This window comes from Cherax quadricarinatus, chromosome 67, assembly GCF_038502225.1.
Source record: "Cherax quadricarinatus isolate ZL_2023a chromosome 67, ASM3850222v1, whole genome shotgun sequence".
Taxonomy (NCBI): domain Eukaryota; kingdom Metazoa; phylum Arthropoda; class Malacostraca; order Decapoda; family Parastacidae; genus Cherax; species Cherax quadricarinatus.
In genome coordinates this window covers 23126470-23141174 of record NC_091358.1, presented here as the reverse complement: position 1 = coordinate 23141174, position 14705 = coordinate 23126470, and the positions used below count along the sequence as shown (strand labels likewise).

Sequence of the window (14705 nt, the reverse complement as noted above, 5' to 3'; positions counted from 1 at the left end):
CCAGAACATTAAAATACCCTAAAACTACGTCCAGAACCCTAAAATGCCCTAAAACTACGTCCAGAACCCTAAAATAACCTATAACTATGTCCAGAATCCTAAAATATCCTATAACTACGTCCAGAACTCTAAAACACGATATAACACCCTAAAATTACGCCCAGAACCCTAAAATACCCTAAAAGCACGTCCAGATCCCTAAAATACCCTATATCACCCTAAAACTGTAACCCTAAAATATCGGAACGTGACAAAAATATTAATTTTCAGTATTATTTCCAATATTTAGGATTTAAAGTAACCCAATGCTCACTTGTACCCTAAATAACGTACCCAGAACCCTAGAACCTCTTGTGACACCCTAAAACTACGTCTAAAACCCTAAAATATGCGTCGTTACGACCCAACGTAAGAAGTTTGTTGATATTTGCAGTAATTTAACCTTTAAATTCTAAATGTTGGAGATGTTAGTACCTATTTGTACCCTAAAGAACACCTCTAGAACCCTAGAACCTCCCGCAACACCCTAAAACTACGTCTAGAACCCTGAAATATGGAAAGTTCTGAAGGAACGTCGGAAAGACGATATTTTCACTAATATCTCCGACACTCTGCATTTAAAGTACCACAATGACCATTTGTGCCTTAAACAAGGTGTCTAGAACCCTTAAACCTCCCGCATAACCCTAAAGAACCCCTTCAGAACCCTAAAATCTGTGAGGTTTGGAAGGTAGACGGTAGAGTGGAGGTATTTGTGGAGAGATCTTACCTTATGACGTGAGACATGACGCAGGGCAGCACTACCATCACTGCCAGTTATGTCACCATCAAGCTTCCATCATGGGGGAGGAAATGAGGGTAATAAATGCGAGTGTGACGCCACGGCAGGAAGAACAACAACTAGATCAGAGTCGGAGGAGGAGAGTAGAGCAGCGTCATGGCGGCCGCCGCCATCTTTACTGTTGCTATGGTAACCCCCTCCCCGCAACACGCCGACATTTATTCCACTAATTAAGCCTTTTCTCGACCATTTTGACCTTTTGTGGTGTCTTTTGGGCAATGGAATTGTCAGTTAAATGCGTTCTGATGAAGAGCAAAGGTGCTCTTGATCCCAGGGAATGGGAAATGGCAAATATCATGAAGCCGTCCCCGCAACACAGCATAATCAAGGCCCCAGCATCACTCAGATCTCATCTCCCATATTTTGACCTTTTTAAGGCATTTAAACCTCGTTTAGGTCATTCTAAGTTCTTTTTTTAAGGCATTTTAAACTCTTAAAAGTTTTTTTAAGATATGTTACCCTCTTTAAGGCCTTTTTAAGGGGATTTAAGTATTTTTCAAGAGCCTTTTCATAATAATTTAACCTTTTAAGGTAAATATTTTACGCTTACCTCACTTAAGGAAACTAAGTTCAACCCTACCTGCTAAGTAATAACTTAAGGACAAATGAACTTTAAGGTAAGTAAACTTTAAGGTAAGTAAACTTTAAGGTTAGTGAACTTTAAGGTAAGTAAACTTTAAGGTTAGTGAACTTTAAGGTAAGTAAACTTTAAGGTTAGTGAACTTTAAGGTAAGTAAACTTTAAGGTTAGTGATCTTTAAGGTAAGTAAACTTTAAGGTTAGTGAACTTTAAGGTAAGTAAACTTTAAGGTTAGTGAACTTTAAGGTAAGTAAACTTTAAGGTTAGTGAACTTTAAGGTAAGTAAACTTTAAGGTTAGTGAACTTTAAGGTAAGTAAACTTTAAGGTTAGTGAACTTTAAGGTAAGTAAACTTTAAGGTTTGTGAACTTTAAAGTAGGGGAAGTTTAAGGTTAGTGAACTTTAAGGTAAGACTGACCTTAAAATCTTGCCCAGCTGACCACCGTCACGTACCTGCAGAAATTATACAGTGAAAGGTAGTGAATAACAGTGAATAATAGTGAATGGCAGTGAATAGTGAATAATAGTGAATGGCAGTGAATAGTGAATAACAGTGAATAATAGTGAATGGCAGTGAATAGTGAATAACAGTGAATAATAGTGAATGGCAGTGAATAACAGTGATAGTGATAATGAATAACAGTGATAGTGATAATGAATAACAGTGATAGTGACAGTTAATAACAGTGGATGATAGTGAATAATAGTGAATGACAAAATAATAGTGAATAACAGTGAATAGTGAATGACAGAGAATTATAGTGAATAACAGTGAATGACAGAGAATAGTGACAGTGAATAACGGTGACTGATAGTGAACGCTGAATAACAGCAAATGATACTGACAGTGAAAATTAACGACAGTGAATGATAATGAATGATGATAGTGAATGACAGTGAAAGTGAACGACAAGGAATGATGGTTATTGTGAATGATAAAATGACAGTGAATGACAATGATAGTGAATGACAGTGAAAGTGAATGATGTGAATGACAGTGATAATGATAGTGAAAGAGAAAGTGAACGACAGTGAATGATACTGATAGTGAATTACAATGAGTGAATAATAGTGAAAGCATATGATGGTGAATGACAGTGAAAGTAAGCAATAGTGAATGATTGTGGATAACAGTGAATGAGAAGGAATGATAGTGAGTGAGAGTTAATGATAGTGAATAACTCAATGATTATGACGGTGAACAGTGAATCACAGTGAATAATAGAGAATAATGACAATGAATATTACCGAGTGACAGTGACAATGAATGATAGTGAAAATAAGTGAATGACAGTGAATAATAGTGAAAATGAGAGTGAATGATAGTACATGATAATGACAATGAATGATAATTATAGTCAATGAGAGTGATAGTGAATGACAGTGAATGATGGTGAATGACAGGAATGATAGTGAATGACAGGAATGATAGTGAATGACAGGAATGATAGTGAATGACAGGAATGATAGTGAATGACAGGAATGATGGTGAATGACAGGAATGATAGTGAATGACAGGAATGATAGTGAATGACAGGAATGATAGTGAATGACAGGAATGATAGTGAATGACAGGAATGATGGTGAATGACAGGAATGATAGTGAATGACAGGAATGATAGTGAATGACAGGAATGATGGTGAATGACAGGAATGATAGTGAATGACAGGAATGATAGTGAATGACAGGAATGATGGTGAATGACAGGAATGATAGTGAATGACAGGAATGATGGTGAATGACAGGAATGATAGTAAATGACAGGAATGATAGTGAATGACAGGAATAGTAAATGACAGGAATGATAGTGAATGACAGGAATAATAGTGAATGACAGGAATAATAGTGAATTACAGGAATAATAGTGAATGACAGGAATGATAGTGAATGACAGGAATAGTAAATGACAGGAATGATAGTGAATGACAGGAATAATAGTGAATGACAGGAATAATAGTGAATTACAGGAATAATAGTGAATGACAGGAATGGAAGCGAATGACAGGATAGTGAATGACAGGAATGATAGTGAATGACAGGAATGATAGTGAATGACATGAATGATAGTGAATGACAGGAATGATAGTGAGTGACAGGAATGATAGTGAATGACAGGAATGATAGTGAATGACAGGAATGAGAGTGAATGACAGAAATGAAAGTGAATGACATGAATGATAGCGAATGACAGGCATGATAGTGAATGACAGGAATGATAGTGAATGACAGGAATGATAGTGAATGACAGGAATGATAGTGAATGACAGGAATGATAGTGAATGACAGGAATGATAGTGAATGACAGGAATGATAGTGAATGACAGGAATGATAGTGAATGACAGGAATGATAGTGAATGACAGGAATGATAGTGAATGACAGGAATGATAGTGAATGACAGGAATGATAGTGAATGACAGGAATGATAGTGAATGACAGGAATGATAGTGAATGACAGGAATGATAGTGAATGACAGGAATGATAGTGAATGACAGGAATAATAGTGAATGACAGGAATGATAGTGAATGACAGGAATGATAGTGAATGACAGGAATAATAGTGAATGACAGGAATGATAGTGAATGACAGGAATGATAGTGAATGACAGGAATGATAGTGAATGACAGGAATGATAGTGAATGACAGGAATGATAGTGAATGACAGGAATGATATTGAATGACAGGAATGATAGTGAATGACAGGAATGATAGTGAATGACAGGAATGATAGTGAATGACAGGAATGATAGTGAATGACAGGAATAATAGTGAATGACAGGAATGATAGTAAATGACAGGAATGATAGTGAATGACAGGAATAGTAAATGACAGGAATGATAGTGAATGACAGGAATAATAGTGAGTAACAGGAATAATAGTGAATTACAGGAATAATAGTGAATGACAGGATAGTGAATGACAGGAATGATAGTGAATGACAGGAATGATAGTGAATGACATGAATGATAGTGAATGACAGGAATGATAGTGAGTGACAGGAATGAAAGTGAATGACAGGAATGAGAGTGAATGACAGAAATGATAGTGAATGACAGGAATGAAAGTGAATGACATGAATGATAGTGAATGACAGGAATGATAGTGAATGACAGGAATGAAAGTGAATGACAAGAATTATAGTGAGTGGCAGGAATGAAAGTGAATGACAGGAATGATAGTGAATGACAGGAATGATAGTGAATGACAGAAATGATAGTGAATGACATGAATGATAGTGAATGACAGGAATGATAGTGAATGACAGGAATGAAAGTGAATGACAAGAATTATAGTGAGTGGCAGGAAGGAAAGTGAATGACAGGAATGATAGTGAATGACAGGAATGATAGTGAATGACAGAAATGATAGTGAATGACATGAATGATAGTGAATGACAGGAATGAAAGTGAATGACATGAGTGAATGACAGGAATGATAGTGAGTGACAGGAATGATAGTGAATGACAGGAATGATAGTGAGTGACAGGAATGAAAGTGAATGACAGGAATGATAGTGAATGACAGGAATGATAGTGAGTGACAGGAATGAAAGTGAATGACAGGAATGATAGTGAATGACAGGAATGATAGTGAGTGACAGGAATGAAAGTGAATGACAGGAATGATAGTGAATGACAGGAATGAGTGAATGACAGGAATGATAGTGAATGACAGGAATGATAGTGAGTGACAGGAATGAAAGTGAATGACAGGAATGATAGTGAATGACAGGAATGATAGTGAACGATGACAGGAATGATAGTGAACGATGACAGGAATGATAGTGAATGACAGGAATGATAGTGAATGACAGGAATGATAGTGAACGATGACAGGAATGATAGTGAATGACAGGAATGATAGTGAATGACAGGAATGATAGTGAACGATAATGACAGGAATGATAGTGAATGACAGGAATGATAGTGAACGATGACAGGAATGATAGTGAATGACAGGAATGATAGTGAACGATAATGACAGGAATGATAGTGAATGACAGAAATGATAGTGAACGATGACAGGAATGATAGTGAACGATAATGACAGGAATGATAGTGAATGACAGGAATGATAGTGAATGACAGGAATGATAGTGAATGACAGGAATGATAGTGAATGACAGGAATGATAGTGAATGACAGGAATGATAGTGAATGACAGGAATGATAGTGAATGACAGGAATGAAAGTGAATGACATGAATGATAGCGAATGACAGGAATGATAGTGAGTGACAGGAATGGTAGTGAACGACAGGAATGATAGTGAATGACATGATAGTGAATGAAAGGAATGGTAGTGAATGACAGGAATGATAGTGAATGACAGGAATGATAGTGAATGACAGGAATGGTAGTGAATGATAGTGAATGACAGGAATGATAGTGAACGATAGTGAATGAGAGGAATGATAGTGAACGATAATGACAGGAATGATAGTGAACGATAATGACAGGAATGATAGTGAATGACAGGAATGATAGTGAACGATAATGACAGGAATGATAGTGAATGATAATGACAGGAATGATAGTGAATGACAGGAATGATAGTGAACGATAATGACAGGAATGATAGTGAATGACAGGAATGATAGTGAACGATAATGACAGGAATGATAGTGAATGACAGGAATGATAGTGAATGACAGAAATGATAGTGAACGATGACAGGAATGATAGTGAACGATAAAGACAGGAATGATAGTGAACGATAATGACAGGAATGATAGTGAATGACAGGAATGATAGTGAACGATAATAACAGGAATGATAGTGAATGATAATGACAGGAATGATAGTGAACGATGACAGGAATGATAGTGAATGACAGGAATGATAGTGAACGATGACAGGAATGATAGTGAATGACAGGAATGATAGTGAACGATAATGACAGGAATGATAGTGAACGATAATGACAGGAACGATAGTGAATGACAGGTATGATAGTGAACGATAATAACAGGAATGATAGTGAACGATAATGACAGGAATGATAGTGAACGATAATGACAGGAATGATAGTGAATGACAGGAATGATAGTGAACGATAATGACAGGAATGATAGTGAACGATGACAGGAATGATAGTGAATGACAGGAATGATAGTGAACGATAATGACAGGAATGATAGTGAACGATAATGACAGGAATGATAGTGAACGATAATGACAGGAATGATAGTGAACGATAATGACAGGAATGATAGTGAACGATAATGACAGGAATGATAGTGAACGATAATGACAGGAATGATAGTGAACGATAATGACAGGAATGATAGTGAACGATAATGACAGGAATGATAGTGAACGATAATGACAGGAATGATAGTGAACGATAATGACAGGAATGATAGTGAACGATAATGACAGGAATGATAGTGAACGATAATGACAGGAATGATAGTGAACGATGACAGGAATGATAGTGAACGATAATGACAGGAATGATAGTGAACGATAATGACAGGAATGATGGTGAACGATAATGACAGGAATGATAGTGAATGATAATGACAGGAATGAGTGAACGATAATGACAGGAATGATAGTGAATGATGACAGGAATGATAGTGAACGATAATGACAGGAATGATAGTGAATGATGACAGGAATGATAGTGAATGATAGTAAGGTAGATGAGAAGGCCCGGTTATCCACAGTAATTATAGAGTCGCAAGATATTGATTCAGAGGGAGATATAATTGTTATAACCACTTGGTGACCACTTATACCACTTAGTGACCACTTACACCACTTAGTGACCACTTATACCACTCAGTGACCACTTATACCACTTAGTGACCACTTATACCACTCAGTGACCACTTACAACACTTAGTGACCACTTATACCACTCAGTGACTACTTACACCACTTAGTGACCACTTATACCACTTAGTGACCATTTATACCACTCAGTGACCACTTATACCACTCAGTGACTACTTACACCACTTAGTGACCACTTATACCACTCAGTGACTACTTACACCACTTAGTGACCACTTATACCACTTAGTGACCACTTATACCACTCAGTGACCACTTATACCACTTAGTGACCACTTATACCACTTAGTGACCACTTATACCACTTAGTGACCACTTATACCACTCAGTGACCACTTACACCACTCAGTGACCACTTACACCACTTAGTGACCACTTATACCACTCAGTGACCACTTACACCACTTAGTGACCACTTATACCACTTAGTGACCACTTATACCACTTAGTGACCACTTATACCACTCAGTGACCACTTACACCACTTAGTGACCACTTATACCTCAGTGACCACTTACACCACTTAGTGACCACTTATACCACTCAGTGACCAATTACACCACTTATTGACCACTTAAACCACTCAATGACCACTTACACCGATTAGTGACCACTTATACCACTTAGTGACCAATGACAGTGACCACTAATACCACTCAGTGACCACTTACACCACTTAGTGACCACTTATACCACTCAGTGACCACTTACACCACTTAGTGACCACTTATACCACTCAGTGACCACTTACACCACTTAGTGACCACTTATACTACTTAGTGACCACTTACACCACTTAGTGACCACTACCACTTAGTGGCCACTTACACCACGTCGTGACCACTTACACCACTTAGTGACCACATATGCCACTTAGCGACCACTGACAGTGACCACCTGTACCACTTAGTGACCACTTGTACCACTTAGTGACCACTTAAACAACTCAGTGACCACTTAAACCACTTAGTGACCACTTATACCACTCAGTGACCACTTACACCACTTAGTGACCACTTATACTACATAGTGACCACTTACACCACTTAGTGACCACTTATACCACTTAGTGGCCACTTACACCACTTAGTGACCACTTATACTACTTAGTGGCCACTTACACCACTTAGTGACCACTTATACCACTCAGTGACCACTTATATCACTTAGTGACCACTTGTACCACTCAGTGACCACTTATACCACTTAGTGGCCACTTACGCCACTTAGTGATTCACACTTATACCAGTGGCCACTTACACCACTTAGCGACCACTTATACCGCTTAGAGGCCACTTACACCACTTATACCACTCAGTGACCACTTACACCACTTAGTGACCACTTATATCACTTAGTGACCACTTATACCACTCAGTGACCACTTATACCACTCATTGACTACTTATACCACTCAGTGACCACTTACACCACTTAGTGGCCACTTACACCACTTAGTGACCACTTATACCACACAGTGACCACTTACACCACTTAGTGACCACTTATATCACTCAGTGACCACTTACACCACTCAGTGACCACTTACACCACTTAGTGACCACTTTCACCACTTATACCACTCAGTGACCACTTAAGTATACCACTCAGTGACCACTTACACCACTTAGTGACCACTTACACCACTTAGTGACCACTAACACCACTCATTGACCACTTACACCACTTAGTGACCACTTATACCACTCAGTGACCACTTACACCACTTAGTGACCACTTATACCACTTAGTGACCACTTATACCACTTGGTGACCACTTATACCACTCAGTGACCACTTACACCACTTAGTGACCACTTATATCGCTTAGTGACCACTTATACCAGTGACCACTTACACCACTTAGTGACCACTTATACCACTTAGTGACCACTTATACCACTCAGTGACCACTTACACCACTTAGTGACCACTTATACCACTCAGTGACCAATTACACCACTTAGTGACCACTTATACCACTTAGTGACCACTTATACCACTCAGTTACCACTTACACCGCTTAGTGACCACTTATATCACTCAGTGACCACTTACGCCACTTAGTGACCACTTGTACCACTTAGTGACCACTTACAGCATTTAGTGCCCACTTATACCACTCAGTGACCACTTACACCACTTAGTGACCACTTATACCACTTAGTGACCATTTATACCACTCAGTGACCACTTACACCACTTAGTGACCACTTATACCACTCGGTGACCACTTACAGAATTTAGTGACCACTTATGCCACTCAGTGACCACTTACACAACTTAGTGACCACTTATACTACTTAGTGACCACTTACATCACTTAGTGACCACTGCCACTTAGTGACCACTTACACCACTTAGTGACCACATATGCCACATAGCGACCACTTGTACAACTTATACCACTCAGTGACCACTTGTACCACTTGTACCACTTAGTGACCACTTATACCACTCAGTGACCACTTACACCACTTAGTGACCACTTATACCACTCAGTGACCACTTACACCACTTAGTGACCACTTATACTACTTAGTGACCACTTATACCACTTAGTGGCCACTTACACCACTCAGTGACCACTTATATCACTTAGTGACCACTTATACCACTCAGTGACCACTTATACCACTCAGTGACCACTTACACCACTTAGTGACCACTTATACCACTCGGTGACCACTTACAGAATTTAGTGACCACTTATGCCACTCAGTGACCACTTACACCACTTAGTGACCACTTATACCACTCAGTGACCATTTATACCACTCAGTGACCACTTACACCACTTAGTGACCACTTATGCCACTCAGTGACCACTTACACCACTAAGTGACCACTTATACCACTTAGTGACCACTTATACCACTTGGTGACCACTTATACCACTTAGTGACCAAGTACACTACTTAGTGACCACTTATACCACTCAGTGACCACTTACACCACTTAGTGACCACTTATACCGCTTAGTGACCACTTATACCACTCAGTGACCACTTACACCACTTAGTGACCACTTATACCACTCGGTGATCACTTACACCACTTATACTACCTAGTGACCACTTACACCACTTAATGACCACTTATACCACTCAGTGACCAATGACACCACTTAGTAGCCACTTATACCACTCAGTGACCACTTACATTACTTAGCGACCACTTATACCACTCAGTGACCACTTATACCAGTTAGTGACCACTTACACCACTTAGTGACCACTTATGCCACTCTGTGACCAATTACACCACTTAGTGACCACTTATACCACTCAGTGACCACTTACATTACTTAGCGACCACTTATACCACTCAGTGACCACTTATACCAGTTAGTGACCACTTATACGACTCAGTGACCAATTACACCACTTAGTGACCACTTATACCACTCAGTGACCACTTATACCAGTTAGTGACCACTTACACCACTTACTGACCAATTACACCACTTAGTGACCACTTATACCACTTAGTGACCACTTATACCACTTGGTGAACACTTATACCACTTAGTGACCAATTACACTTAGTGACCACTTACACCACTTACTGACCACTTATACCGCTTAGTGACCACTTACACCACTCAGTGACCAATGACACTACTTAGTGACCACTTATAGCACTCAGTGACCACTTACATCACTTAGTTACCACTTATACCACTCGGTGACCACTTACAGAATTTAGTGACCACTTATGCCACTCAGTGACCACTTACACCACTTAGTGACCACTTATATCACTTAGTGACCACTTATACCACTCAGTGACCACTTATACCACTCAGTGACCACTTAGTGGCCACTTACGCTACTTAGTGATTCACACTTATACCACTCAGTAACCACTTACACCACTTAGTGGCCACTTACACCACTTAGTGACCACTTATACCTCTCAGTGACCACTTAGTGGCCACTTACGCCACTTAGTGATTCACACTTATACCACTCAGTGACCACTTATACCTCTCAGTGACCACTTAGTGGCCACTTACGCCACTTAGTGATTCACACTTATACCACTCAGTGACCACTTACACCACTTAGTGACCATTTACACCACTTAGTGACCACTTATACCACTCAGTGACCACTTACACCACTCAGTGACCACTTATACCACTTAGCGACAACTTACACCAATTAGTGACCACTTATACCACTCAGTGACCACTTACACCACTTAGTGACCACTTACACCACTTAGTGACCACTTATACCACTCAGTGACCACTTATACCACTCAGTGACCACTTACACCACTTAGTGACCACTTACACCACTTAGTGACCACTTATATCACTCAGTGACCACTTACACCACTTAGTGACCACTTACACCACTTAGTGACCACTTATATCACTCAGTGACCACTTACACCACTTAGTGACCACTTAAACCACTTAGTGACCACTTATGCCACTCTGTGACCACTTACACCACTTAGTGACCACTTATACCACTCAGTGACCACTTACATCACTTAGCGACCACTTATACCACTCAGTGACCACTTACACCACTTAGTGACCACTTATACCACTTAGTGACCATTTATACCACTCAGTGACCACTTACACCACTTAGTGACCACTTATGCCACTCTGTGACCACTTACACCACTTAGTGACCACTTATACCACTCGGTGACCACTTACATCACTTAGCGACCACTTATACCACTCAGTGACCACTTACACCACTTAGTGACCACTTATACCACTTAGTGACCACTTATACCACTTGAACACTTATACCACTTAGTGACCAATTACACTTAGTGACCACTTACACCACTTACTGACCACTTATACCGCTTAGTGACCACTTATACCACTAAGTGACCACTTACACCACTTAGTGACTAATACCACTCAGTGATCACTTACACCACTTATACTACTTAGTGATCACTTACACCACTTAGTGACCACTTATACCACTCAGTGACCAATGACACCACTTAGTGACCACTTATAGCACTCAGTGACCACTTACACCACTTAGTGACCACTTCTACTACTTAGTGACCATTGACACTACTTAGTGACCACTTACACCACTTAGTGGCCACTTATACCACTCGGTGACCACTTACAGAATTTAGTGACCACTTATGCCACTCAGTGCCCACTTACACCACTTAGTGACCACTTATACTACTCAGTGACCACTTACGCCACGTCGTGACCGCTTACACCACTCAGTGGCCACATATACCACTTAGTGACCATTTATACCACTCAGTGACCACTTACACCACTTAGTGACCACTTACACCACTTAGTGATCAATTGCACCACTTATTGACCACTTAAACCACTCAGTGACCACTTACACCCCTTAGTAACCACTTACACCACCTAGTGGCCACTTACAGACCACTTACGCCCCTTAGTGAACACTTACACCACTTAGTGAACATTTACATCAGTTAGTGACAACTTACACCGCTTTCTGACCACGTACACCACTTGATGACCACACACACCACTTAGTGACCACTTACACAGCTTAGTGACCACCTACACCACGTGCTACATACACCACTTAGCGACCACTTACACCACACAGTGACCACTTACACCGCTTAGCGACCACTTACACCCCTTAGTGACCACTTACACAGCTTAGTGGCCACTTACACAGCTTAGTGACTACGTACATCACTTGGTGACCACGTACACCACATAGGCCAGGCGGATCACTAGTACCACTTGGTGAGACCAAACGGACTAGTACCATTTAGAGAGACCAAGGTGGAGCCCAAGTACCATTTAGTGAGACCAAGGCGGACCACTAGTACCACTTAGCGAGACCAGGACCACTAGTATCACTTAGTGAGGCCAAGAGAACCACTCAGTGAGGCCAGGAGGACCACTAGTACCACCCAGTGAGACCAGAAAACCACAATCACCACCAAGGCCAGACGGACCACTAGTACCATTTAGTGAGACGGTCACAGTCTACAGTGATCACAATCCTCTAGTATATCTCCAAGCCATGAAGAACCACAACACAAGGCTCATGCGCTGGACGCTAAGACTGCAACCATACTCACTCAGAATTAAATATATTGCCGGCAAAGAAAATATGTTGGCAGACTCTTTATCTAGAGTCTAATATTTTTATTTATTTAGGTTAGGATGTTATTTGTGGTAACCCCTTTTCACGCTCTTTTTTTTTATCCACTGGTGTGGGGTTTTTTTTTTTAGTGAGGGGATGCGGGCTACCGTCCGCCTGTATCATGGACCTATGCTAGCCTGTCTGACTGCTGTCTCACTCTAAGTTTAGGGTTTGGCTTTTGGTCACGAGAAAAGCTGAGCTCTATCTAAGAGTTGGATGGTGGAGAGGAAAGGCGGTCCCATTATTTTGTGCCATGGCGGCACGGTTACCACTGGAAGGTGGCAGCCTAATCCTGAGCCTTCTCGGGGTGGGGGTGTGGCATGCAAAGAGTACGTAACCTTTATTCGGCGCATGTACACACCCTCATTTACAGGCTATCTACCCCAACCAGCGAACCAGGTTGCTAAGAGTTGATGATGGGGCCCCGTCGTTCAACTAGTGACCAGGTTCTAGCCAATAAGAAGATGGTTTTGGCAATCGCAGAGGTTATGTGGGTACCGCTCTCCTGTCTGCCCTTGTCATTCCCATTCTAGAGCTGGTTGAAGCACGGTCTGCTATCTTGTGGCTTCTATTCTGCCTTGCTTACCGTGGAGTGCACTATACTTATCACTGTACATAGTGTACATTTTGCTGTTCTAAATTGGTGAAGGATAATATAAGTCTAAACTTTTTCTGCTGTGTTTATTTTGCTCCCATTACACCCGGGATAACAGGCCATTTGGATTCCTGGGTTGTAATAGAGACCAAAGCGGACCACTAGTACCACTTAGTGAGACCAGGAGGACCACTAGTGACACTTATTGAGACCAGAAAACCACTATTAAAACTGAGGCCAGACGGACCACTGGTGCCACTTAGTGAGACCAGGACTACTAGTACCACTTAGACCAGGAGGACCACTAGTGACACTTATTGAGACCAGAAAACCACTATTAAAACTGAGGCCAGACGGACCACTGGTACCACTTAGTGAGACCAGGACTACTAGTACCACTTAGTGAGACCAGGAGGACCACTAGTACCACATAGTATGATCAAGGTGGACCACTAGTACCACTTTGTGAGACCGAGGTGGACCACAAGTACCACTTAGTGAGACCAAGGTGGACCACTAGTACCACTTACTGAGACCAGGATGACCACTTGTACCAATAGTGAGGCATTAGGACCACTAGTACCACTTAGAGAGACCAAGGTGGACCACTAGTACCAATTAGTGAGGCCAGGTGGAACACTAGTACCACTTAGTGAGGCCAGGAACACTAGTACAACTTAGTGAGGCCAGGAGGATCACTAGTACCACTTAGTGAGTTCAGGTGGACCACTAGCACCAT

The 14705-nt window shown here is 40.8% G+C and overlaps 1 protein-coding gene across 7 annotated transcripts in view; it reads right to left on the bottom strand.

The window, feature by feature from the left end:
- LOC128699684 (forkhead box protein N2) overlaps positions 1-14705 on the bottom strand; it is a 369048-nt gene that overhangs the window by 235284 nt on the left and 119059 nt on the right. For 2 of the 7 annotated variants that reach the window (XM_070099449.1, XM_070099454.1), the window contains exon 1: positions 770-947. The exons of 1 other annotated variant lie outside the window; for it this stretch is intronic. In XM_070099449.1, the coding sequence (XP_069955550.1) occupies positions 770-807 (38 nt within the window). In that variant the 5' untranslated portion in view covers positions 808-947. Of the gene's footprint in view, positions 1-769; positions 950-1837; positions 1873-14705 lie in introns of those variants that run through there. 4 more of the 7 variants (XM_070099455.1, XM_070099453.1, XM_070099451.1 and 1 more) reach the window with 4 other exon arrangements.